We start from the raw sequence: 26,600 nt of genomic DNA on the forward strand, positions 1-26,600 counted from the left end.
ATTTCTGTAAATTGCTTTCAATATTTTTCTATGAATACAGGTCTGAGGGCTTTTTTAGCCTATTATGAAGTAAGGCTGAAAAATTATACTGGTAGCACATGTAAATGATATTTATTTACATGCCTAAGCTCTGTATCCACTCAAAGTTTTATAACGCACACAACAAAATAATTTAAATTATTCCTTTGCCAAAGGCCTTTCAAAAGAAATAAAGACACTAATATTAAATGAATGGGAGATGATCATTTGCATATTCCCAGTTCAGTCTCCAATGAAACAAAAAACCTGTATCTGGTAGTGCCATTGATAATCTTTATTAGTCGGGGTATATGTATGTTTTGGAAAGATTTGTTGATATAGACAAGCTGTGTAATTGCAGTTAAGGTAATCCCAGGTTAACTCAAACTAACAATCAAAAAGAAAAGTAATTACAGAAAGATACTGAAGAAATAGGAGCTTACAGAAAATAGAATGTTTAACAAAAAAGAGAATTCGTTTTCATACAGGGAAAGGGGTAAAAGAGTAGTAATAATGTATTTCACTGTTACTGTCCAGGCATTGCACTATAGGTGTTTCTATTGACACAGAGTATAGCACTTTTTAAGAATACAAACACTTTTAAAATAGGGTGTCTGGGCTGATACTTCAGAAGGACTGAAGTAATTAACAACAAGAAGGGACACAAACCACTTTTTGGTGGGTTGGTTTGTTCTGTTTTGGTTTTGGTTTTTCTTCCATGAAGAATCCTGGGAGCAGGCAATCACTTTGTTCCTGTTTTGATAACTGCAGTGCTGTATTTCACCTACCTGTGGGTCTGTTTGTTTAATATAATAGTGTTTCTACTAACACGAGAAAGAGAGAATCAGGTTTTATAGAGCTTTTATGCTTACTACAAGGAAAAAAAGAAGAGATAAGATTAATCACCAGATTCTGCACAGACCTAGCCTCTAATTATCACATAAAAAATAAGGATGTTTCAAAGCGCCACATACCACAAAAAAGGGGACAAAAAGATAAAAAATAAAGACAACACTGGCAAATAAAAAGATGGATAAAATTTAAATAGTCAGTTGGCACCAACTGCAGACCTAGGATGCCGCTGCCAGTGATTCTTATCAGGATGAAAAGGCAGAAAGTATCAGAAAAAATGACAGAACAGCAGTTACAGTCAGCAAATCTTGAATTTTAGGTTGGGTGGGGAGGCTTCTGGTAATTACAGTCTAATGGGAGATTATTTCATATGGTAATCTTCATGCAAATACTGATTTGAAGCTGCTGCAGCTGAGGAAGTTCTCATAAGACAGGACCTTGCTGCAATTATTAAGTCTGTACTCATTCTATTAAAAGCAAGATACATTCTGAAAAACTTATGAGCCGACAACGGATATGGGGCAAAAGTGCTGCTAAAAGAAATTTTCCTCTACATCCCACTGGGAAACAAATCTGCCTAATAAATCTATCTGTACTTGTTTTGAGTTAAGCTACAAACTTTAAAGTGCACAGCTATTTAACTAAAAATACACCTTGTTTTGGCTGAAAATGTGTGAAGAACTTCCTGGTCTGCTTCTTTTCCCTTTTTTAATTAAGTTGCAACAAACTGATTTAATTTTACTTACAGGATGTCTTATCCTCCTCATCAACTGTCTTCTCATCTTGTTTCTTCTTCAGATAGGTAACTTTTTCCATGAGGTATAGGAGGCGACCCCTAATGGTTGAATCACTGTTGCCATCCAAGGTTCCATCTTCATCTAGTTCAATTCCTGAAATTAGAAAAATGCAACAATTAGTGAAAGAATAAAATTAAGCATGTTGAAGACATCTTGTGTGTACAAACATAATTAAAATGAAGTTTGGCTCTGCCCTGAGCTTCATATGGGACATGCTTAACCAGCATTTGGAACAGGTATAGAACAGATATGTGTGCCAAGCAGGAAACTACAGATATGGATCAGGTAACCTTGGCAATTTAGTGTAAAACTTGTGTGATGTTGCACATAAAACATGCAATAAATATATGTCCCCTAGTATGCACTTTTCCACACTAACACTGATGCCTATGTTTTGGACATAAAAGTGTAGATAAAGCTCCTAGAGAAACAGAGTGGTTTAAGTGATAGCAGTTAGGATTTTTAGGTAAAACATATAAAAGAAGGGAAAGTATGAGTGTTACAACAAATATATCTTCCAGTGATGAATCAGAAGAAAGTAGCCACCCTCACAATACACTGCTCTTTCACAACATTACTATAACAAGCTATAAAAATGTAAAAAGAATCAAAGTGAAGATACACAGAATCACAGAACAGCTGTGTTTGGAATGAGCCTTTAGAGTCTACCCTCCCAGCTCAAAACATGTCCAATTAGGGCAAGATGCCCAGAACCATGTCCAGTGAGGTATTGAATATCTCTTAAGGTAAAGAGACTCCACAACCTCTCTAATCAACCTATCCTTGAGTTCCAGCACCCTACAGTAACAGACAAGTAGAATTACCTGATTTTATATTTGTGTCACTAGGCATCTCTGAGGAAAGTGTGTCTTAGCCTTCTAAAATCCCCCTTCCCAACAGGTATTTATATACATTGGTACCATCCCCCTTTGAGCTTCCTTTTCAAGTTCAACAACCCCAGTCCTTTCATTCTCTCCTTCTACAAAAGATGATCCAAGAATTTAACTATCTTTGATGGCTCCTCCCTGACCTCACTCCACTACAGCCACGTCTCTCTTGTACTGAACGCCCCACCTTTTATGCAAAGCTACTTTCTAATTTGGTTCCTACCCTGTCCTTGCTGCAGGAGTTATTCCTTCCCAGGTTCAGAACTTTATACTTCCCAGGGCTGAACTTCATGGGATTCCTATCAGCTCATTTCTCTTAAACTTGTTAAATCATGCATACATTGCAGAGGAACTCAAAATCTTGACCGGCACCTATTACACTAAGTCCAAGTAAAAGTGTCATCAAACCATTTTCTGGATTTTTTAGTTTCCAAAATAATTTCTGAAGTAAAGGGATTTGTAAAGTAACGAGTTTTCTAGCAGTCTTGAGATTTATAGGATGTTTCTTCACGACATAACATCATTCTTCTCAATTAATCTGGTTCTAGTTGTCTGATTTTTTTTTGCATTAGTTACAATGCCATTTATATTAAAAGTTATTTTGTTATACTTTGCTGTAACAGGGCAAATGATGCTACACTAAGCAATGATCATCAGTAAATTATTACAAAATTATTTGGATGATAGTCTCCTCTACCAAACTAATCAACAGTAAAGACGCTGAAATGTCTTATCAATTGGAACACAGAGATGGTCTCAAATTACCCAAATGAAATGTCTATTTTCCCATAGTTATGCTACTCCCTGAGCTCTAATTGTTCTTTTTTGATTTGCAAGCTTTCGATATATTGTCTCTCACCCATTCCACAAAATGGGAATCCCCAAGCGGTGGCTAAGCAAGCAGCCAATGGACTTAGGATGTGCAACTGTTTTACTTATTTTGCAATATATGGAGTAACTAGTTCTGCTCTATGATAATGCACCCTCTGACCCATAAAATTCATTTTCTACTTGTAGATAATGCAAATTCCTATTTTCCTCTGCAAGAAAAAGGTAATGAAAATAATTATGTTAAGTAATTTGAACAGAGGACAATGATGGAAAACAGCTAAAGAAAAACTGAAAGAATCAAAAGATAAAGCTTGTTTTCCTTCCAAATATTTATCTAAATTATTAACTTCATCTGCATTTCCTGTTGCCAAACACAAGAAAAATATTGAAATTTTGATGTATGGTCTGCTTGCCCCATAAGGACAGAAGGAAGGAACTGAGTTTGTCACCCTGCAAAACAGATGTTTATGAAACAAAAAATACAACATTCCCTTCTAGTTTAACCAGATAAGAATATTTCCTTGGTTTTGACTAAAAGCTAATTATTTTTATTTGATAATACTTAAAATTTGTACAGTGTAATTTACAGACTATTCAGTTGATGTTTCTTACATAAAATTTCTTACAAAAATTGCTTCTAAAGCTAATAAAATTTAAAAAGTAAAAATATTCAGTAACAAGACTTACCACAGTGCGTCATTAGGTCTTCATGGAAATCCAAGAGTTGATCCCGAATTTCTTCAGGGCAAGGACAATCATTTTTATCATCTTTAAAGTTCAGCAGCATGTTAATCTTAGAGAATACAAAGAAAAGAAAAATTATACTGATCTCCAAAAGGAAAAACTTTCAAATCAAAGAGGACTCTGCAACATAAAAAGCAATTGAAGTGCAACAAGAAAGAAACTGTCCACTGTAAGCTGTACCTGCTCTTGAGGAGGGGATCGAAATTCTTTTGTTTTCCTAGCTGTCAGGGCAGCAGACATGTTCAAGGCCTGCATCACTTCATTGTACCGAAAGCGCTGATTCTCCTGGAGCTTGGCCACGAAATCATCAGAAAATGCGACAATGGCTTCTATTCGGTGCCGCACTTGGCAGTCACACAGGTACTGGAGTAGGTGACACATCTGTTAAAACAATATTGTAAGAGACATGAGTTGGCAAGCTAAGAAATATATTCTGCATATTAGGCAAGTAAGGATGGATTTCCTGCAGCAAGTTAATATGAAATAAAGTGTCTGTATCATTTAATGCTGTTATTTACTACACGTAAAGCAATTTTAAACCAGGAATATCTGACATCTGCAAGGGATTAATGGGCTGCAGACATAAATAAAGCTACAAGAGAATGGATTTATCTCTTTCTTCTAGGGAATTTCTTTTTTGTTTGAATCCATAAAAAGGAGGAATTCACTATTACTGGCATTGAGCAAGTAATTATTTTTAATGAAACCAGAGTTGTTTGTTCAATGGTGAACAAGTTTATATCATCAGAAAGATACTAAGTCTTCTCATTTTCTGTAAGGAAATTACATCTCTATTTAACTGAAAACATTAATTTCAAAATGCTTTATTCCTTGAAAATAAATAAATTACCATATGAAGAAAAGGAGAGCAACCACCATCAAGACAGTATTTTTACCTGTAATTTAACAGGTTCCGGAAGTTTCATCTGAAGGAGTCCTTCCTTTGGCATTTGCTCCCCTCTGGTTTCTTCTTCTCCTTCTTCTGACTTGAGCTCATCTGAACTGAACTCCTTCTCTGAGAAATCAATTTCATCTTCCTGGCTCATTGCTTCTTTGAACACTCGGGGCTCAATCAACTGCAAGATGTGTTTCAGATCCTCATTGTGGAAGATTCCCATAATCAGGAGGGTATAAAAGAGCTTGATGAGAGGAACAAACAGAAATTCTGTAGAACCTCCAACTGGATCTCTGACGTGGAGGCTTCCCTCCTGGACAGCTTCAGTCAGCATCTCTATGGTTTTGGCCTTCAAAATTTCCAGAGGGAATTCAGGACTGAACTGAAAGCATTCACTGCTAATGCTTACAAAACTTGGAGAGGAAAACTGCATCCTTGGCCTTAATGAAGTGCTGAGTCCTATACCGGGAAGGCCGTGTTTTTTGTTTTCATCAGGAAACAGAGTAATACTCTTGGTCTCATCTGTCATTGGAACTATAAATTCATTATTCATCATCAGCCTGGCAGTTGCATAGGTATTGAGATGGATGTCAATGAGTAAGTCATAATATCCTGCACGTAATAATCCTGGCATGTATTTATTCTCAATAGCATAGAGGAGCTGAGATTCATCCACATGGCTGCACAGAGCATGGGCCACTCGGTTGTTGCCTAAAGCACAAACAGCTGAATACAATCGGAGGGTGTGGTAGTGGAATTTCAGCAACTCCTCTTGTTCTGTCAGCTCTAAAATATCAATTGTTCTGCAGAGAAGAAAAAACACAGTAAACCGGATATGCAAAAATGTCTTTTTCAGGGATTCAAACTTCTCCCTAAGGATAACATCATCGCAGTATCAGTTCCAGGGATGGGCTTCTTCCACATTTCAGCTTTCATGTGAGAAACACACTGTCAATGTAATAATCAAGACTAATAACAAAATTTAATCTCAAAATTTCAAGTCACTCCTAAAATCATTACTTAAACTACTTTCAGTGGGAAAAAAATGCGGATTATTTACTTAACACAGAATATTTTTCTATACTACAAGCAAGAATTCACGTAACCGAAAACTAGGGCTTTAAAATCAGTTGGGGTTAAGATATTTATATCATTTATTGGCTCTAAATCTGGGGATGCAAAATGGCAACAGACTAACCAGTACATTTGAGGAGAGTTCAGTGTTGGGGTTCTTGGTGATTTCATTTTCAGTTTAGGTACTGGCAAAATGCTCAGATATTTGGGTGTCAAGGAAATCACAGAGTTAAATTCTTCAATAGTTTTAATTAAATTTAGGAAAATTAAGGGAATGGAATAATTAAATTGGTCACAAATCTTGAAAAATCTCAACATAACCAGATTTTTCCTTATTTTACAGATTATCTTTAATAATTCATAAGCAGAGTTTCTTTCATTTTCTTTGCAAATCTGCATATACTATTGACATGTTTGGAGGGAAATTGGGGAGAGGTTGGAAACAGAGTAAAAGGGAGATTTTAAAACACTGGAAACTTGTATAATTGTTAATATTAGCTAAAACATGCTGCCTTTACTTGTGTTACAAATACAGAGAATACCTTGTGCCTTTCCTACATAGATGGAATTGCATGACTACGTTCATAATCCCAAGATAATTCTGGTACAGTACAAAACAAACATCAACCTGTTTTCCTCAGGAATATGAAGGGCCATGAACTGCAAAGGATTCAGGCACTGTATCATCCAGCCTTGACGTTCACTGATCCGAGACACATCCACCTTCAAGAAGTGGTTTGGCACTCTGCTCCAAAGCACATGAGTCAGAAACTGGACATGGAGACGCGGGGGACATTGAGAGACTGGGTTTTTGTGTTCACTTTTGAATAATCCAGCAGATAGTGGCATTACATTCTGGAAAATTCCAACGGAAGAGACAATCAGTTTCCTCATCCTTACCAAACACTGCATTTCTTTTCCAGAAATATACTCAGCATATGGTAAAGTCAAGTAAAACAAGAAATCAGCATTTTCACTAGTTTTTAAAACAAGCAACTGTTGGAAGATTAGCAGCAAAACAGCATTTTCCTTTTTTTTTTTTAAGAATTTGACTGCCACATGTGGTTACTTTCTTGGACTCTACTTTTCTTTTACCCCTTCTGATTTCTTAGACATGCAAGTATCCAAAGCAAGGTAGAAAAATTCAGCTCAGTTTTCTTGTGTTCTATCTGAATGTACTTTAAAAATTATTTTTAAACTCTAACCAAATTCTTCAGATACACCATTGAGTCATCCATTCTCTGTTGGTAAAACTAAAAGATTTGCTTTATGAACCCAAGTGATTTTGTTTCACCATGAAAGACAAGACTCAGAAAATTCTGATCAGTTTCAACCCTTTTTATTCAATATACTGTATTTTAAATTCATTAAGTATTGAAAACTGAGTTAAGAATAAAAATAGCAATAGTGCAAATACTTGGAATCATAGAAATGTCCCAAATACCAAGAACGCATCACAGGAAATAAATGGCAAAAATAAAATAAACTTATTTTATATGATTTGTTAGTCCTAAACCTGCACAATACCCAGCATTATTTACCTTTATTCTTCCCAATTCAAATTGGAAAACATTGGGGCTTGTAGCTTGAGCAAATACAGCAGGAAACAACTTTGTACTTGGTTCCACCTAGATCAAACAAAGGGAAAAATTACTGCTGTAGCAGTGACGATTACTTTTTCTCTACAATCTTGTTCCAATGCTGCAGGCAATGCATCCTAAAAAAATACTCACCTGATAGTACGTGCCTAGCTCCTTGCCATTAGCTGTGAAGGTCAGCAGGCCACTGGCAGCATCCACCAAGCAGCCAATCTCCAGACCATTATTATTGCGTCCTTGTCCGGGGCTCAGGCTCTCTCCTGCGCACACCATATAGCAGTTGCTGCGCTTTATACTGAATGTCAAAAGATAAATTTATTTATGAATGGTGTGCAAAATTCCTGCAACACACTAAGAACAACCTTGCATGGCTGCAAACATATAGGGCCTTGTGGCTGAAAACAATGGATCACATCCTAACCACTGCCAAAATTCGATGAAACATGGACATCATAATGGAAAGAAAAATAAAAACTGAAGATTACAATGTATGAAAAAGTCCACATCATTTGTAAAACGCCAAAGATGAAATTGACTTTGCAAGTCAAAGTTTTAAATCACTTTATATTAAGCATAAGAAAAGCTTCTGGTACACATAATAATCTGGAGTGCTGAGATGAGCTCATGTACTGATCTTGGCCTCACAAATCAATATTTACAGGATCATAATTTCAAACCATATAGAAAGCTGCACTATTTTACTTTTCAGCACCTATTGATTTGACTAGACTATTGGTCCACTGTTTCTTCACAAGCAAGAGCACGTAACAATTAACACTTTTTCCTACTACAGCTGTTTAAATTCTTTTTTCTACATCAATCCAATTACATTAAATGGAGTGGATTTACACCTTATAAATTGCAAGTTGCTTGTAGGGGTATAAAATACAGGTCTTTTTAAGGAAAGTGTAACCAACCTCTCATGAACCTTCCCTTTTTCGTCTCCCAGTGTAACTGTGACGGTACGCACTCTGTCCAAGTCAAAGCTTGTGTCATACTGGTGGAAGTCTGATGTAATCCAGCCCACCCAGACATTAGCAGGTTCTTGACCAGGAAATATCCTCACAGAGTAATAGTACTGTTAATAAAAAAATAATAATATCAAATGTTAGTGTTTGTTCCCCAGTACATCAAATTGATTCAGAATTTGCTGCTCTAAATCTGAAAACTTCATCTATTTAAAAGTAGCGTAAGCTTGTTCAAGTGCAATTCACCAAGCAAAGCAACAAAGACTACAAACATAAGCCAAAACACGGCCAGCAAAATATGCATTTTAAAACAAAAAAATGGACAAGATTAAACATGTAGCTTATATGCTTGTATTGAAGGCTTCTGCATCATAGCATTGTAAGTTGTATTGCTACAGCAACTATAATTTTTATACTGCAGGTAACTCAGTTTCTAGTGTCTAATGTCTTTTAGAAAGAGAAGAACACATCCAAAAAAGGACTGTTTGTTTTCCTTTGAACACTGAGGAATCAGTGTTTATGGAGCTGATCTTGTCAGAGAAAGACCCTGTAAAAAACTTTCACTGGGAAGTCCATAAAACAAATGTTCTGAAGAATTAGTAGAGATGTTTTCAAATGGTCCTGAACACTGACCTACTAGTTTAATGTACCTTTTCCAAATTATTCCGTTATTCTAAAACTGTTTAATTGTCCTCTTTTATGTCTAGTCTTATCAACAGTAATTTCAAATACAGATTAAATCAGTTTATAGGTTTTCATTTGGAAATGGTTTTAGTCTGACAATCAAATCAAAATGAAATTAACAAAACAGTCTCAACTAAAGTAGAAGTTCAGAATTACCACAGGCATTTAAACTGAAAATTAGATTGTTTCTGAAACACTTACAACAAAAAAAAACAAAAAGTAAGTGTTAAAAAACCCCAAACTAAACAACTAAAAAACACCAAATAGCTAAAACATCAATCCTATATTACAATACCGTGGAAGTTTGCATCAAATAATCATAGTCATCCCTATCATCTGCTAGCACATCCTCAGTAAGCCGTGCAGAGTGACTCATGCTATAATCTGGCTTTGTCCTCCTGAGCATAAATCTGCAATAAAAAAATTAAAATTAAAATATCTACTAAAAGCCCAATCACAAAGGCAAATTATTCAGAAAATAGAAAGAGACAAGCTTATTTTTAAAAGCACTTAAATTAATTCTGACCTTAAACTGTATACTCAAAAGTTACTTGACAGGTTTGTCAGACATGAGTGGCATCTTTCTCTGCTTTGAGAAGCAGAAGAGGGAGGGGTGGGGAAGGGTAGCAAACAACTAACCTTTGTTTAAGACGTGAGGGCTTTTCTTGAACATAATCTTTATGGTTGTTCAGCTCTGGTTTTGTGGCATCTTTTTCTCTTTCTGTCCGGTCAGGAACTAGATGACCGTGAGCAGTTTTCATTAGAACCTCAAAATCAGAATCAGCATCATAATCTTCCAAGTCATTTTTTGGGCCAAAAAGACCAGAGCCAGGTAACCCTCCTGCAGCTGATCTGGAGAACACCTCAGCACATTCAATGGGCATACTCAATCGAAAAAACATGACATCTGTTTTACTGTTCTGTGAACCAAAGGACTTCTGGGTGACCTTCAGACAGGGGCAGCTGTCTATGGTGCCATCAATTCTCATCACCTATGAAAAAAAGATGTAGTTTTTTTAAAGCTGATGCTTTTTCTACCATGTCAATATTCAATTCCTATTTCCACAATAAGCATGCATGACTTGCAAAACTTGCAACAGCATGATGTCCACAGTCTAATGCACTGCAATCATGTGCTGCCATTTTGAAGGAAAATAAATACTATGAGAAGTGGAAGGGTTTTGTTGCTCCATTATTAAAAATTTTTAAAAAGTCACAAAGAAATTATGCCACTTACCATAACTCTTTGCAACATAAATCCAACTCTGCCCAGAACAACACAGAACAAGGAATAAAAATCATGCATGTACATATGAAACTGTTTCTTAAATACCATACACCAGCTGAAAAAGAGTTCTTATTATATCATTTCAGAAGAATTTCATGGCAAACTTACAAGGCATGAATTCAGTTCCATCAAGATGCACAACTGATTGGGACATAAGTGTTGACACAATTGGCTAATAAATATTTATTACAATCAAAACCAATTAGCTATGGAAAAATTAAAAAGCATGTGCACTAGAACACATGGTATCTGTTATTTTAAAATGGCCCAGTTTCTGGAAGTTGCTTACACAGCTCTCACTGAACAAGGAGCTCTTAATGAGGGTGTCTTGTGCAATTTGTCTCTCAGATTGACACATTAACCCAGGTCACAGGTTTTGTAGAAAGAAAAACTACCAATCAAACAATTCAATCTTTGCAACCCTACTGAATGTAAGAAATTCGTAACAGGTGAAAGGCTCATCCAGAACTGGGTCAACATATCACATTAAAATCTTGTTTGGAAGTACAAAAGTAGAGACATGACTCAAACATATTCAAGTGTCTAGAAACATTTCACTAGGATCACAAACCTCAATATGTTCATGGTTTTGTGGCACTGGTAGAAACTGAGGAAGCCTTTTACTCAGCCATATGGTGATGTCTCTGTTTGTATTAACAGCAAAGGGTTCGTACCCTTCCTGCAAGCCACATATAGTGAAATATTTTAGAGTGCTGACATCTTTTCCAAAGTTCATTCTTCCCACTTGAGATGGGCCCAGGCTGCACACAGGTAGAAATCCTTAAAACAAGATGAAAGAACACATGGGTTGTACAGAATGAGTATTGGTGAACTGCTCTCTTCTGTAACTGAATTAAAAACCATTTGTGGGGGAAAAAACCCAAAAACCCTAAGAGCAAACATTATAAAGGTAAGCAATCATCAACAGCACATCACATCTTGCATGTCACCAAGTAATGATTCTTAAACACCATTCTGAAAATAAAAGCCCTCTAATAGCCATGGATATTTTTAGGCAACACTCAACCTACTCCAGAGAGTCAGATAGCCAGCTCTTCGTTACTCTCTCTGCTGAGCTAGGATAATATTGCCAATTTTACTTTATGTCTCACTACTTTTGGTATTCTTCTAAAAATGTCATTATTCATTGTATTTTGAGAGAATCTTACTTCAAAATTAATACAGTGGTTTTCCATGCAGCTATAATAGTGGGAAAAAACCTAAAAATATGCACAAAATGTATGTCATAGATTTATTTTAAAAATAAAATTAATTAATTTTTAAAATTCAGAAAATTCTGGTTCCGGAAAACGAGAAGTGATAATATGATGCCAGAGCTTCATGAAACTTAAGGTATTTTGTTTTGGGATTGTTTCTTCAGTCTTACCTTTTCAATCAGCTTTACATTTGTATGCATCTTACTGTTTCACTAGCACAGGGAACACATTTGTGACTTCTTTTTACATTTTTTTTCCCCCTGATTCCCCAGAATGGGCAAGGGCACTTTCCCCTTACAGCTGTTCTGCAAGTACATTTTCATTTTTCTTTTTCTTGATTTCAGCTTCACAGTCTAAAAACCTAAGAAAATCTTTTATTCTATTTCTTTTCATCCCGCTTTTCAATTTCCACAGCTACAAACTACTATGCAGATTCATTTGACCTAGTTATTAACAAAATGTTTCTTTTTTATCAACAAGAAATATGAAGTTCTGTTCAGTGATTCTGATTCACCTGAGCATAACAGGTATTGAAAAATACAAGGGCAAAATACCAAGTAGTTCCTCACTTTTCTTTAGGCTGCCCAGATAAAAAAGTCTATTCATGGTGTTTGTTCTTCAGACACAAAGCAAACTCCAGAGCACCATCTACAGGAATTACTGTCCACCAAATAAATGATCAGCCTTCAGCACCACTTTTGGAAGATTCTATGACACACACACAAGGATGGTTGTCATGTGCATTTACATTAAACATGATAAATTTAATGACATTAACACTATTAGCCATAATTTGAAGTCCAGATTTTTATCTTCACAGCTTGGCTCTTAAATGACAAGGCATCAACTCCTCAGATAACATAGCTATAACAGACAACATGATAAATGTCAATTCTGCTAGTGCAAATCTAGAGATGGACACTAGTGCAAGTATTTTCCAGCACTAAACAGAACATAATTGTATTAAACAACACATAAATAGGAAAATCACATTTATATGTATATGTGCCATGATAAAGCTTAGCAGCTCTAGTAGGGACAACTTACTAGGCTCCCTGTTGAGTTAAAGGAATCCACAAGCTGTTGCACAAGTTGCTAAGCAAAGCCAAAATCAAAATTGTTTTCAATAACCTTACAATTCTCATTTCAGCACCCAAAAAATGGTAATTCTTCTACCCACCTGTGGTATCAACAAAAACCCCTAAACCTCCCAGATAGATTAGATGTGAAGCAAGTATCTTAAACACGCACACACAAATAAAATGTAATAAAATGTAAATGAGCATTTGACAGGTTCCCTGAAAGAAAACAAAGAAACATGGGGAAAACTCCTAAGTAGGTAAAGCTGTCATTGATGTTTTTACTCAATGTAGGGTGTCCCATGAAATTTGCCAAGGGAGGCAATATGAAGTCAAGATGACAGTCCCTCTCACCAATGCAGTTCTCACTGATAACAGAAGGCACTGTACATGTAGCTGATTCCTGCACATTATTGTAACTGTAACTGTGGCTTTGTATAAATGGAATATAAACACCAGTGCCAGTCCTGACCATGAAAACCTTACTTCCGCCTCTAGTGAAATTCTGCATCAATTTGCCAATTATTTAGTTGTTATTTAGGTGTTTTAGGGCTTTTCTATACATGGTAAAGACAGAGCATCTCATAGGGGGTGGGCTGTTAAGACAGCTACATATCTTTCTACAGAATAAAAATGAATTTCAGTAGCCATTTTTGAATGGGTATCCAGCCATTTTAAATATTATCATTCACAGATGCCCCGTAACCCTTGCAAGCTGGAGGCTACATAAAAAGATTATTTACCCCTAACCTGGGTTCTTATCTCCAGATACATAACTGGGCTATGGAGCAAATTTTATTTCACTGTATGAAATAGCAAAACAAGTAAAAAGACAAACACTAGCACAAGAAAAGTAACCCTCTAGCACTGTCTGTCATACACAGCAAAAGCACAGGACAGCAACACTTTTCATAATGTTCCCTACTTTAAGAATTCAACATGAACCTCCTGATTCGATCTGTCAAACACTACAAACAGTTCCTGTTCACAGGAATCATGACTTGACAAAATAAAAAATAAAATTTTAGTTGTACAAATGTACTTGTTCATATCTACAGTCAAATTTATCTGCTACAAATGCATAAAAAGATGCCATTATGTTTATAAGTTTTACTACTGAGATGATATCTCTTAAATAAATTCATCTGCCATAATCCCAAAGAGGCCTTCTTGTTGGTCATACAACTTAACATGCAGCACAAGCTGTATTACTAAGCTGGCAGAACACAATATCCCCTTTTCATTGTTCCTAAGTAAATTAAATCTACAGGACTGATTTACTGTATGGCTGCATCAGAAATTCTAACTGTTTCCTAAAGAGAAAGGTCTCTTTCTGCAGCAGTAAAACATGCACATGATTCACTGATTTAAGTGACCTACAGAAAGGGCTCAGTGCTGTTAAGCAAGAGCCAGAAACAAAATCAAACTATAGCCAGCCTTCCAGAGAGGAAAAAAAAAAAGCCTCCATAAATTTATTTTGGGTATTTCATATGTGTGTTTGCACATACACACTCATATTCAGTTGTGTTCCTTTCCCCTCTCCTTTTGCCTCCAATATTTGTGTATTAAACACCCATAAAAATTTCAAATATATCTTTGGAATTATTAACTATAAGATCAATCAGAACATTCCCTTGAAAATTAACTAGGACATCTTATTTCAAAGGCAAAGCTCTTTCCTACAAAAACAATACCAAAGGAACTTAATGTGAGTTACAAGGATATTGTGGAAAATCTGAGACCTTTGACAAAGTCTGTGACATGTGTCAAGCCTGGAACTCCTTTAGCAGAGAGATCTGTTTCAATTTGGACCTGCAGCTAGAAACAAGCACCACAAAAATTACACCACAAAAAGTACACTGTGATTTCATCAACTTGGAATAAACACAGCCTACCCTCAAAATGTAATGGAATTTGAGTTTCTTTCAGAATCCCCTATTCCTCCATGGGAGTATACTAACGAATACCTGGAAAGCCACTAAAATTTAATGGCACCAAGATGATTTTTTGCATACAACACTAACAGCAAGCCAGTTCTTGTATCCCTTTCTCTCATCATGCTACCACAGCATCTAAGGAAATCTAAAGGCAGTAAAGTAACAGGCACTAGTCCAGAAAATTAATGGCAATTACGTAATTTTAAATAAAATATGTCTGATTCCTAATATATGGCAGAGGAAGGGAAAAAAAAATTTCCAAAGTACTCCTGAAAGTAAAATACTCTGAAATCCAGACGAAAATAAAATGGTTAAAATTCAAAGATGGAATTGCCTAATTAAGTATGAAATTCATATTTCCCATGGGAATAGGGTAGAGATGAGTAAGCCAACAGTAGCACGTAGAGCTCTCATTGTTCAAAAAATTTAACTTTACGTCTCAGCTACACCTGTATTCTTTAATAGATGTATAATATTTATGGCAGAATATATGTACCTGCAAGTAATGAAAGCTTAAAGCTTAATTTTTATTAACATTACCATAGTTCAGAAGCTTTAGGCAGTTAACTTACAATTTCTTACCCCTTTTCTGCTTCTATCTGCATACAGGTATATAATTAAATTATAAACAAAGATACTTCTTTGGTACAGAATCAATCTGCTACCTGACAGACCCTCACAATCTTTGCTGTCTTTAGCAATCTCCTAAGTTATGTCTTGACAGTAAACTAGCACCTGCTTGTGGATGCTGAAACCTGCACCAAGAGCCCTACAATAAGCACAAAGCTCAATCTGCTGGTTTAGAATTAAGCAGAATATTTTGGAGGATAGTTTTGTATCAGCTGACTGGATCAGGTGTCAGTTGTCCTCCCAGTGCTAAAACAAAACTTCAAAGATACCTTAAACTCACTACCAGTTTTTCACTAATTGCACAGACACTTGGTATTATTTCAGTACTTCATCTGGACAAAATCTGATGTCCTTGCCCCCCATGGCAGGGGGTGCTTTTAAAAGGTCCCTTCCAACTCAAACCATTCTATGATACTTTCTATAATTCTATTACATCACATGGTGATCTACTGCAGTGAGGATGAAATATTAAAAGTAATGAATCTGTCTCTTCAGACACATCCCTGAAAAACAGTTAAAGCGTCTCACAACAAAAGATAGCCACAAAGATCACTAAAGAAAAACACCTTCCTCATTGTCACACCCAGGAAATTCCCTTTCCAAAAGGCTAATACTAATCAAATAGAAAGAAGGAGAAGTCAGGGGAGGCAGGGTGAGGGATAAAAACAGGGAGATGAAACGCAAAAGAAACACGAGGTGAAGTCATAGCAAAAACCAGGCAATAGCAAGTTAACAGCATGATGTATTACTGTACTTACCATCAGCAACCTCAAAGTCCTTGAATGCAAGTTCTGAGCCTGAGTCATCAAGCAGAATTTCACCATTTAAGGTGAACATCATGGTGTGCTCATTCATGTCAACCATACATCCAACAACATCTCCTGCCAACCAAGAGCGGCCAAAATGCTCATTACCTTGATGCCACCGCTGCGCCTGAAATAATTAGAAGCATTTAAAAGGAAAGTAGTGACAATGTATGTGTTCTCATCTTCATTGGTAGAACTAATAATTAACTGCCTCAATTAAGATGGCATTAAAATTAACACTTTCACAGCATATCATCCCAAAACTGTGTCTGTGAGTACTCCAAGCTGACTCTAAATATGGAAAGCCAACAATTAACTTCTTGCCAGCACCCCTCACATCAGCATTATGAAACACTGCAAAGAGAGCTGACAGGGAAAATAGCTATTTCAACATTTTAGTAAAAGGTAAGAGCATGATTTTGTGTTCTGCAGAAGCTCCACTAAAGACTTTTAATCAAAATAATATGCTATCAATTACAATGTTTAATAGCTACTCCACAAACCCTTTTTAAGCAATTGCTGTTATTTACTTTAGCAGCCTAAAAATTCATTACTTGCAAACAATCCATATTGCTTCCTTACATATAATTCTTAAAATACTTTGTGCAAAATAAATTAATCTTTCTCTTATATCAGATTTTGGATAGAATGTGTGAATGAGACAAGCACTGGGTTTCTGATAGATTTCAGAGTAGCTGAGGGCGTGATTCCTCTGACTGACTTGCAAGTCAAAGTCTACAAACACTCTCAATGGGGTCTTGGACTGGAGTTCAAATAAATTAACATCTGTTAAGAATTATTGTAACCAAGCACAGGGAAAAAAAGTGTTAATAACCATGACAGATAGGATTCCTATTAGAGTATTTCATCACAAGTAGATGTTTATGCTCTGTATCCATCCTAGAAGTTGGACAAAACCAATGAACCTTTCTGGATATATTGAAGGTTAATTTTTTTTTTTCCAGCCAAGGAAAGAACCCATTAAAATCACACACAACAAAATAGCTTTGTGGACTGAGACCTAAATGTCAAACCCTAAGATTCAGAAGGCAACTATACAGCTATTCCAGTAAAAATGGAGGACTTGAGTGGTTTACATAAAACACTTTACAAAAAAAAGTTCCAGTTCTCTTTTCAAGGCATCTTCTCATGCAACACAGGAATGGGAAAGAAATAAATTCCCACAGCATAAATAAAATACATCTTGAGAACTTTATCTTGCTGGGAATATCCAGGAATTCTTTGATTGCTGTTACATATTTTAACAGTAATAAGGAAAATGAATTCCAATACCAGATACAAGAAATAATTTGACAATCAGTAGCCTTAATAACAATTAAGGTTCAGATAGCAGTTGCACTTGCCCTCATACTGAAATTAAAAATTTCAATGAGTCCTTTAATCTATTCTGATGATAGTCAGTAATATAAAGGTTTGTTTTCCTATATATTTTTACTACTAGATGTAAATTGGTCTTGTTCTGGTGCAGAGTTAAATTTGAGCAAATCTTAGTGGTTCTATCATACTTCATTTAACCTGTAAGGATTTTTATGAAAACCCAGCTATACCCTTTGGAACTCTTACACTTTTACAAATACTTTGGATCAAAGTTGGCCCCAAACACTTAGTGTTTATAATCTTAACCATATTTATTCCCAAATGGCATGTCTTATAAAGAGAACAACAAGAGTAAAACTTTAAAGAAATTACTCACAGCTAATTACAGCTCTGCCAGTATTTTGAATTTGATTAAGCCACTTTGTTTATCAATTCGTTATATGTAGTATAGAAACACATGAATTTGGGAAAAAACATTATAAAAATGCCAAACCTTGCTAATTAATTTTTCAGGTGACACTAATTCTAGTTATTCTGCCTAGGCCCTCAAAGACAGAGAAATAATGTCATGAAGCATCAATGAAAGCAGAGAAGGCAACTGAGGCAATGATACATGGAACGAGACACAAAAACTAAAATTTTTGCAGCCACTCATATTATTACAGATAAACACATACAAACCTTAAAGCCATCAAAAACAAAAGCTTCTTCATCTGAGCCAAGTTCCTGATCTGGCAGACAACCAGGCCTGGTCCAGCCAACTCTCATGTCTCCTGCAGTAACCGCCTCAAACTCAAAGTACCACTTCCCAGCCTTCACTGCATAGGTCTTTTCTGTACGGAATATCCTGAACTTTTCCATTATTCCACTGCACACATCCAGTCTTGTTGCTGTAAGGATTAAAAAATAAAAATAAGTATTAAAAAAAAAAACCAATGCAGAAAGTACTGTTTTCAATTACTGACGAGAAACATTGAAAGCAAAAGCAAAAGGTAAAGGAATTCCTTTGAGCACGGACATGAAAAGAATGTTCCTGCAGAACAGCTATGCAGGGAAAGTGTCCTTGCCCATTCTGGGAAATAGGGGGGAAAAAAAAAACCAAAAACAAAAACAAAAAAACCAAAACAAAAACAACAAAAACAAACAAACAAAAAAACCCCCCACAGGAACCAAAAAAAAAGACAAAGAAAGGAGAAGTTATAAATCTGAATGCAGCTACAAATAGATGACTCAAGGATCATTCCAACTATTTTTCTCAGATTGGGGGGGAAAAGGCCAAATGCATGGATCTTTCCCCACAAATTTGTAATGTATCAAATAAAGCCTGTGCAACATTTGAAAAGTCAGCATTCCAGTTTAATCACCACAATTCCACTTCTCCCTGAGTTTGTTATAAGAACAAACTTGTCTGCACCTACTTGCACCTGTTTGTTAGGAAATGCTAAGAACTTCTCCCTTCCTCTTCTGTTTTCTCATATACATCAAGGTCAACATTTCCAATATCACTAGGAGAGCCTATAAAATCACATCCTTCAGAATTAACCATCACTTCTCATGCCACCATGCCTGACTTAGGTCAGGTGCAGTTCATTGTTTCCTCTAAGCAACACATCTCTCTGCCACATAATTCTTTATCAGTAAAATTTTCTCTTTGATAATCTATGCAAATAATGACTTCAAAACACTTTTGAAGACCCTTAGTACCTCACCTATACAGATGAAGCACCACAAAGCAAAGGTACCTGAGAAATTGTTTTATTTTTGCATTCTAAGTAAGAAAATGCTTTCTGGACTCTAATCAATTCCAAAAATACACCTGCTGTGGGAAACCAGTAAATAATAATAAAAAAACATAAAATCTAATACTTAAGAACTTTGTAAAATTAATGTTTAAGTAAAAATTGATTGGAGATGCAGAACACCACTAGAGGGCTCTAAATCCCTTAATAACAGTATGAATTTTGGCTGATGAACGAGGATCCTTGTGACATGTTTTATTCATCTCCATAACTTGAGAAGCTCACCAACTGCAAAATCTAAATCCCCAAAATGACTAAGAAATCTTTTGCTGAATATAACTCCAGTCTTTGTAGAAGACTGATTCGATGAGAACTGTTCTGCAGTTCTTTTCGTCGGGGAATTTTGCAGCAACCTTGATCACATCTTTCGGATTCAAGGATTGCACTGGTGTTCTTTACATTCCACTACTAAATCCAATCACAGAACCAGCTCAACAATCTCTGCATTCTAAGGAAAAAGAGAGTGGTTTTCAACAGTCCATTCCCAAGGAAAGGCAGCAGCATGTGGTTCTCAGAATGTAAATGAAAAGGAGGATTACTGTCGTTGAGCAGGATGTGAAAAAGACTGCAGAAAAGGAGCGTTCTCTCTCCCTCTCTTGCCTATACCATTAGACAGCCCCTATATTTCTACAAGAGGCAAAGGCCCCTGTACCAGCCAACCCACCTTCTCAGAACCAAGCAGAAGTCATGCTCAGACTTTCTTTGCAGAATGTCCTTCCCAACAGTAGGAGGGGAAGAAATTATGCAGCAGGGTTGCACTCTCCAATCTTGGCAGATTTAAGAGCGAGACCACAGCATTTTGACACCAACACTGTCCATTCCCCTGAGGAACATTGTTCTACCTATTCAGCAACCCAGCCTTGCTACACATTCATGGTCTCAGCAATGCCTCATATTTAAGTGTAATTTAACGGCACTATCCCATAAAACCTAAGGATCAGAGTATGCATGTGCTTTGGAAAAGAAATTCCAAATGGTAGGTTGCCTGTGTACAATTTAGGTATGAGTTATGTCTCCTGCAGGAATGCTTTACTGAAGGTCTATGGCCTAAATAGGTCAAAACTTAACCACTATCACTATATGAAGGGGAAAAAAAATAAGGTTTAGACACATTTCTCAAAATTTGCAAATTTTTCTGAGATTATAAAGATGCTAATTTTAATTTTGATTATTCCATATTTCCTTATCTTTAAGTGAATTTCTGAAATAGAGTTTATAGGGGTTAGATCTATTTATTTTATTTGTACATTATGTCTCTTGATTTCTTCTACTTTCTTAACATTATATATGCTTCAGCTATTGAGTTAAATGTGTACTTTCTTTAAAAATTCATTGTTATTAGTTCAGATTTTTTTTTTCTTCTCTAGGATATCTCAGATTGAAAATACTGCCCACAGTATCAATAAAACATTCAACCTGGCAATGATGAAAGTTCAATGAAAACTTTGTAAAAAGTGAATTAAAATTTGCTTATAGTCTAATTCAACTTTCAAGACCTGAAGAAGTCTAGGAAACTTAAAGGCTCTAACAAACGATCTAATTATAGACTTGCAGGTTGCCATTCACAGAAATTTGGTTTGCAATAGAAAATTTCATCTTGTATCTTTAAGTGTTTGAATACAAGATTGTACACAAACTGCAGAATTCTTCACTATTTAAAGTTAAAATTTTAGGAATATAAACTTCATATCTACTGAGTTTATGGAGTTTTTTCCTATTTTGTGTTGAAATAGCAAATATAGCATTAAATAAAAACATTCCCAAAAAATTTGTTGATTGGTTTAAATTTTAAATAATTGCTTTAAAACATAAAAATGTTACATTTTGTAAATATTCATTTGAGGCCACAAGACAAGGAAAGGAAACAAAAAGGAAAGAAAGAAATTAAGATCTAAGAGAAGAGAAGATGGAGAAAAGCACCTATTATATTTGGAAACATCCATTCAAAATGTTTTATTGGACCAAAAAATTCAGTAGCAGAGTGGAAAATTCTGAACTTTTTTTGAGGAAAAAAAGTCAAAATTAATTACCATGATCTTGATCAGGAGCTTCCAAATTGTAACCATAGCCTAGAAGGGTGCGGACGGCTTCCCGAAGACTGTCTTTGTTGGACTTCTTGGTTCGATCGTCCAAAAGGGCGTACGGAACGAGGCGAGGATTCCGACGGTTTTTCACATCCTGCATTAGTATGAAAAACCAGTTCAACTTCAGAAACTGTGCTTTATCTGACAGACAAGATTATTCTTCAATAACACCATAAAAATTACTGTTATACCAACTGAAATCACGTAACTTCAGATATGGCAAGGAATCAGAGAAATTGCAATAGTCTAGAAACTACAAGACTGAATTCACTAAAAAAAGGGACACAGACAAATAAAAAAAGCTCTCATTATTTTACCTGATGCAAGTTTCTGTCAAATTTACTTCATAAAGTAACAATACAAACCGCAGAAACAAGGATAGAGCCAAAGAGAATGACAGAAAAGCCAAAATAATTCTATTTCACACACTGTTTAAGAAGCAGCTACCATAACAAGAAACTTCTTTCTAACTAAAGCTGACATTACTACAATAAATATACAAAATTCCCAAATAATGAATGTGAGAAAAACAAAAGAACAAAATACTACTAATAAAAAACAAGAGAGGTGTGCAACACTAATTAATAAATTACAAAATAGGTAATAAACACGTGCCTTACTATAACAACTATTTAAGACATGTATCTTTCAAAAATGAAGGGGTTTGCAAGAATATGATTTATGCGTTCCACATATAGAGCTTTTGCAATAGATAATTGAACTAATCACTCTCCAGCTGAAATAAAAATATTGGTGAGGTTTAATCTTTGAATTTTAGGTTTATTAGAAAACACTGATTAGGTTTTCCTCTACTGCAAAATGATCTTATTTGAAAGCAGTGTTTAACTGGATTATTTAAGTGGCTAATCTAATTTTTAGTGACTAACAAAATTGTTTTCTTGTCTATATTTTCTTCTCACATCCTGTCAGAATTTGTTGGGAATGAGAGAAACCATGCAAAGAACTCTCCATGTTTTTCCTAATATCTGTATTTATTAAAAAAAGTACAGAGTGGACATAGCATATAAAAAGTAGCTACTGTTGAGAGGCTTCTATTATTGGTTAGATTAATTACGAAGTCCAAAACCAATGCATATTATTTTAGAAGACAGTGTCTACATGAAAGTACCTTACTTCTTTTACAGCATTACAGTTCTCGTTTTAGGAACATATGTGCTTTCAATTCTATCTTTTCAAGAAGAGAAGAAAAGGAACATCCATTCTGAAAAAAATTTTGCAGGCATCTTTTGCTACCCTTTAAATGCTTAGATGCAAGACTATCCCCCTCTTGCCTTGTCATAGTGAGCAGATATTGAAAGGTCAGTCATAAACCAGTGCTTGATGAAATCTGGTCCTACAAGTTATTCCTCTAGAGAAGAAATATTAAGGCATTACCTACATGCTAAAACGGCCAACAAAAAGATAAAGGTAATTCTTTGCTGGTGACACAAATTACAAAACCATATTTATTTACATTACCATATTACATTTCGTGGAAAGGACTGGCAGGGCCAGCACTAATACCATTTGAGGGATCCACTTTTCATATTTGTTCCAAATTCTTAAGCTGACATCCTGCTTTGTCCAATGTTTAATTTGGTAGACGTGAAAAAGGGCTGTGTCCTTCAAGTAAATACTGAGAAATTATTTTTTGATATAAGAGTATTTACATTAAAATTTGAGGTGATGCAACACTATGAGTTTGATTATTTGTTATTGAAAGGATACAGAAAGAGAAATAATTTCCTCTGAAGCACTCAACGCCCAAAAAACATTGTGAAATACTATCTTTAAAAACATGAAAATTTGGAACAATAAATATGTAACTTATCAATGATATAATGTTAGACTAAAGCCTTTGTAGTTGCTATAACAACCCTTAACACAAATTAACATACAGGCAATCAGCTGATACCAATGTAAAAAAATGAAATATAAGTGCTTTTAAAATGGCTAAGCACAAAATGAGAGCAAGGAGAAAAAAAACCCAGAAATTTAATGTATTATGTCAACTTGATTTTACAGATTTTTTTCCTTGGATCTAATTTTATAACATTGTGACCTTTTTTCTAGTAACACTGTGACCTTTTTCACCTATTTAAGACTGCGGTTATATCTTTAAATTTGAATGTGAGAGAAGATTTTTCTTTTAACAACTTTGTTCTTTTCTTTTTCTTATTACACAGCTATTTAAATTTCAAATGTGTTACTAATTTCTGAATTAAGCACTCTTATTGTTATATTCATCATAAGTTTTAGTACTAATGACCTTCTGCACCTCTCTGGTGTAAGTGTAGAGAATGATCCTGTACAGTGATTGAGCTTTGCACATTCGCAATCAAGTCAACAAGAAAACTGATTAGCTAAGAGTGGTAATTTTTACTGAGTACATTTCCAAGCAGTACAGAGACTGAATTCCCCCTACTCAACACAAAGATGTTATTGTAGACTGTTAAAATAAGTTTTAACATTCAATCTAATATTTTAAGGGGTTTTTTTGCCAGAATTTTCCAGATTTGACAGTCTAATGATTCATCAGAAGACTATTTGGTACAGAGTTTGTCTGGCAACTACTTGTTAACAGATAAATGTTTGAGCTGGGTAGCATACATGATATTTATATAATTCTTTTGCTTTGAATTCAGAACCTATCATATCACAGAAAAAAAAGGGAGAAAAAGCCTATGTATTTTATTACACAACTTTGTCTTCATTTCATGTGACAAACATCCATTAATAATTTAGAATTTAATTTACTTTACTCAGAAAAGCATTGCAACCATAAAAAGTTGGGACGCCTGGCAGAATGTGCCCTGCACACAAGTAACAATGTTAAATGTCAGTGATATAGCACTGACCATGAAAAGTCAGCCTTACTTTTCACAGTGTACATGACAGATTCTGATACACATAGCAAATGATAGACAAACAACTATTTGAATGGGCACTCATACACTTTTTTGTAGGGTATATAAGGATGTCAATTAGGCAATAATTGGTCAACAATGGGCCAATTTAACTGCATAATTTTTTTAAACTACATGTAGCTCTTAAAAAGAAAAGAACTACAGAAAATATACCTAAACACACACCCCAAAACACATCAACAAGCCTCTTAAAACTTCTGTGACAGGTAAAGAACATTGCTGCAAAGTAACTCCACAGAAACACACGTCAGATGTAAAGGGCATTCTTTTGTTCAACGAGTCTGTGATGTGTCTATAACTGATGATTGATCTTGAGGCACTGGGTCTTGGAACTTGCACAGACAGATCTCACGTAAGGATGAAATGAGGAATGTCCATACCATCTACAGCAGCAGAGAAAACCATAGTAAAATTCTACAAACAGCTCTAAAAGAACCTATTAAGAGATGCAGTGTGTGTAATACAGTTGTGTGCTTCAGCACGAATTCAGTAACAAAAAAAAAAGTATCATATAAACCTCTAAAAGACATCTGAAAATAATGTAGCTTAAAGAGCTATAAATATTGTATTGCAAAGCTGCGCACTCCTGGACCTTCCCAAATCTCTATGAAGTTCAGGAATAGCAGAAGCCACTAGACTAAAGGGAACAAAAAGTCACAAGAAACATATGTGGATAAGTGCTTAACAGAAAGAAAGAGAGGAAAAGACTGAAAAGTTAAAACACATAGTACAGGAATGCAAGAAAAATATGATAATAAATTGGGAACACACATGATTTAAAGTATAAGAGCTGTACAGATACATATTCTCTGTGGTATTGAAATGATTTTGTTCTCATAAGCAAGGCTGTTAAACCACAAGCACAAAACAAATGTCTTTCAGCACGTGTCCAGTGAGACAGACACACTTGTTTTCTCAGCTCCCTTTAAACCATTAGCAAACCCTCATTCCACAGATGTGAATTGATTCCACTTGCTGTCAGATCTCCACCGACACCCAAAATCCACACCTCTCACTATCACAAAGATTTCTGAGCAATTGCCACAACAAATGCTACGGGGCAAGCTTGCCAGCAGTGCTGCCAGAAAACCAGTGAGCCACCACGTGCCTGTGCAGCATGGGCACTGCCAGCAGGATCATTTACCCGCACCGTACCTTTCATGCCTTGCCAGCCAGAGGGCTAGCTTTTCCACACCTATCGTAGCAGCTTGTGTTCAACCAGAAACCATGAAAATAAAAAAATCACCTTACAGGGGAGAAGGAAAAATACAATTCTAAATTGGTATTTACTAAAGTAATTTTCAGAGTCCAGAGCGTTAGAACCAGAAAGCACAACAACATTGTATTCTTAGCAATGTTAATCATCCAAATGCACCTAAGCAAAGGAGAGGTTGTATTCCTCACCTGGAATACTAGCAGCTCAGTTCTAACCTTGGAAGTACGTGTATCCTTAGTAATACATGCACAGCTTCTGCCATTTTCACTGAGGACCGTAGCCATATGGAATGCCTGGCAGAATGTGCCCTGACTATAAATGGAAGGAACTAATATATCAGTATAAATCATGTAAAATGTCAAAGTGAGGTAACAAAAATGCTTTTTTACAAGGACAAGATGCTGGCTTTATATATATTTAATGAAAAAATAAGCAACAACTTGATTTTTCCCACACATGCATATTTCACCCGGTCTGACTTTCCAGAACAATGCTTCTTCTGCATTGCAGCCTTAGGCAGCCTGAGAAGACCAACACCTGATCTTAATTAATGATGCCATATACTTTCCATACATCTGAAAAAATAAGATCTTGACTTTAAAAGACCAAAATGTCTTGCATTTTTGAGCAAAAGAAAAGTAAGATTTCAGGTAATTGCTTACCAATACCAACTGACTATTCTAGGACAGGAACTTCAGAGCATCTTTTTTTAGGATGTTTTTCACACAGCAGAAGGAAAATTTTAAGTTGCCAATATTTATAAACAATTGTTAAAGCTGTGAGATTTTTTAATGCTTTCTCTTTTTTCAGTGTAAATGGGGTTTCTGACTGTTAGCTTTTCTAGCCAGAACACAATGCAATATGAAGAAAAACCAAGATAGCCTTTGATTAAGCTATCAGGATATGTGGCAATGTATATAAGCAAAATGTG

At 35.5% G+C, this 26,600-nt stretch overlaps 1 protein-coding gene across 6 annotated transcripts in view; it reads right to left on the minus strand.

The window, feature by feature from the left end:
- The window catches only part of RYR2 (ryanodine receptor 2), a 377,699-nt gene that overhangs the window by 120,148 nt on the left and 230,951 nt on the right, over positions 1-26,600 (minus strand). For all 6 annotated transcript variants that reach the window (XM_084203478.1, XM_084203479.1, XM_084203477.1 and 3 more), the window contains 14 exons: positions 21,473-21,620; positions 18,325-18,533; positions 16,258-16,432; positions 11,208-11,416; positions 9,988-10,340; positions 9,644-9,758; positions 8,614-8,774; positions 7,832-7,991; positions 7,640-7,726; positions 6,727-6,953; positions 5,026-5,827; positions 4,310-4,510; positions 4,073-4,178; positions 1,617-1,760 (listed from right to left, as the gene is read on the minus strand). In XM_084203478.1, coding sequence (XP_084059604.1) covers positions 1,617-1,760; positions 4,073-4,178; positions 4,310-4,510; positions 5,026-5,827; positions 6,727-6,953; positions 7,640-7,726; positions 7,832-7,991; positions 8,614-8,774; positions 9,644-9,758; positions 9,988-10,340; positions 11,208-11,416; positions 16,258-16,432; positions 18,325-18,533; positions 21,473-21,620 — 3,097 coding nt within the window. The remainder of the gene's footprint in view (positions 1-1,616; positions 1,761-4,072; positions 4,179-4,309; positions 4,511-5,025; positions 5,828-6,726; positions 6,954-7,639; positions 7,727-7,831; positions 7,992-8,613; positions 8,775-9,643; positions 9,759-9,987; positions 10,341-11,207; positions 11,417-16,257; positions 16,433-18,324; positions 18,534-21,472; positions 21,621-26,600) is intronic.

This window comes from Fringilla coelebs, assembly GCF_963513975.1.
Source record: "Fringilla coelebs genome assembly, chromosome: 3".
Classification (NCBI taxonomy): domain Eukaryota; kingdom Metazoa; phylum Chordata; class Aves; order Passeriformes; family Fringillidae; genus Fringilla; species Fringilla coelebs.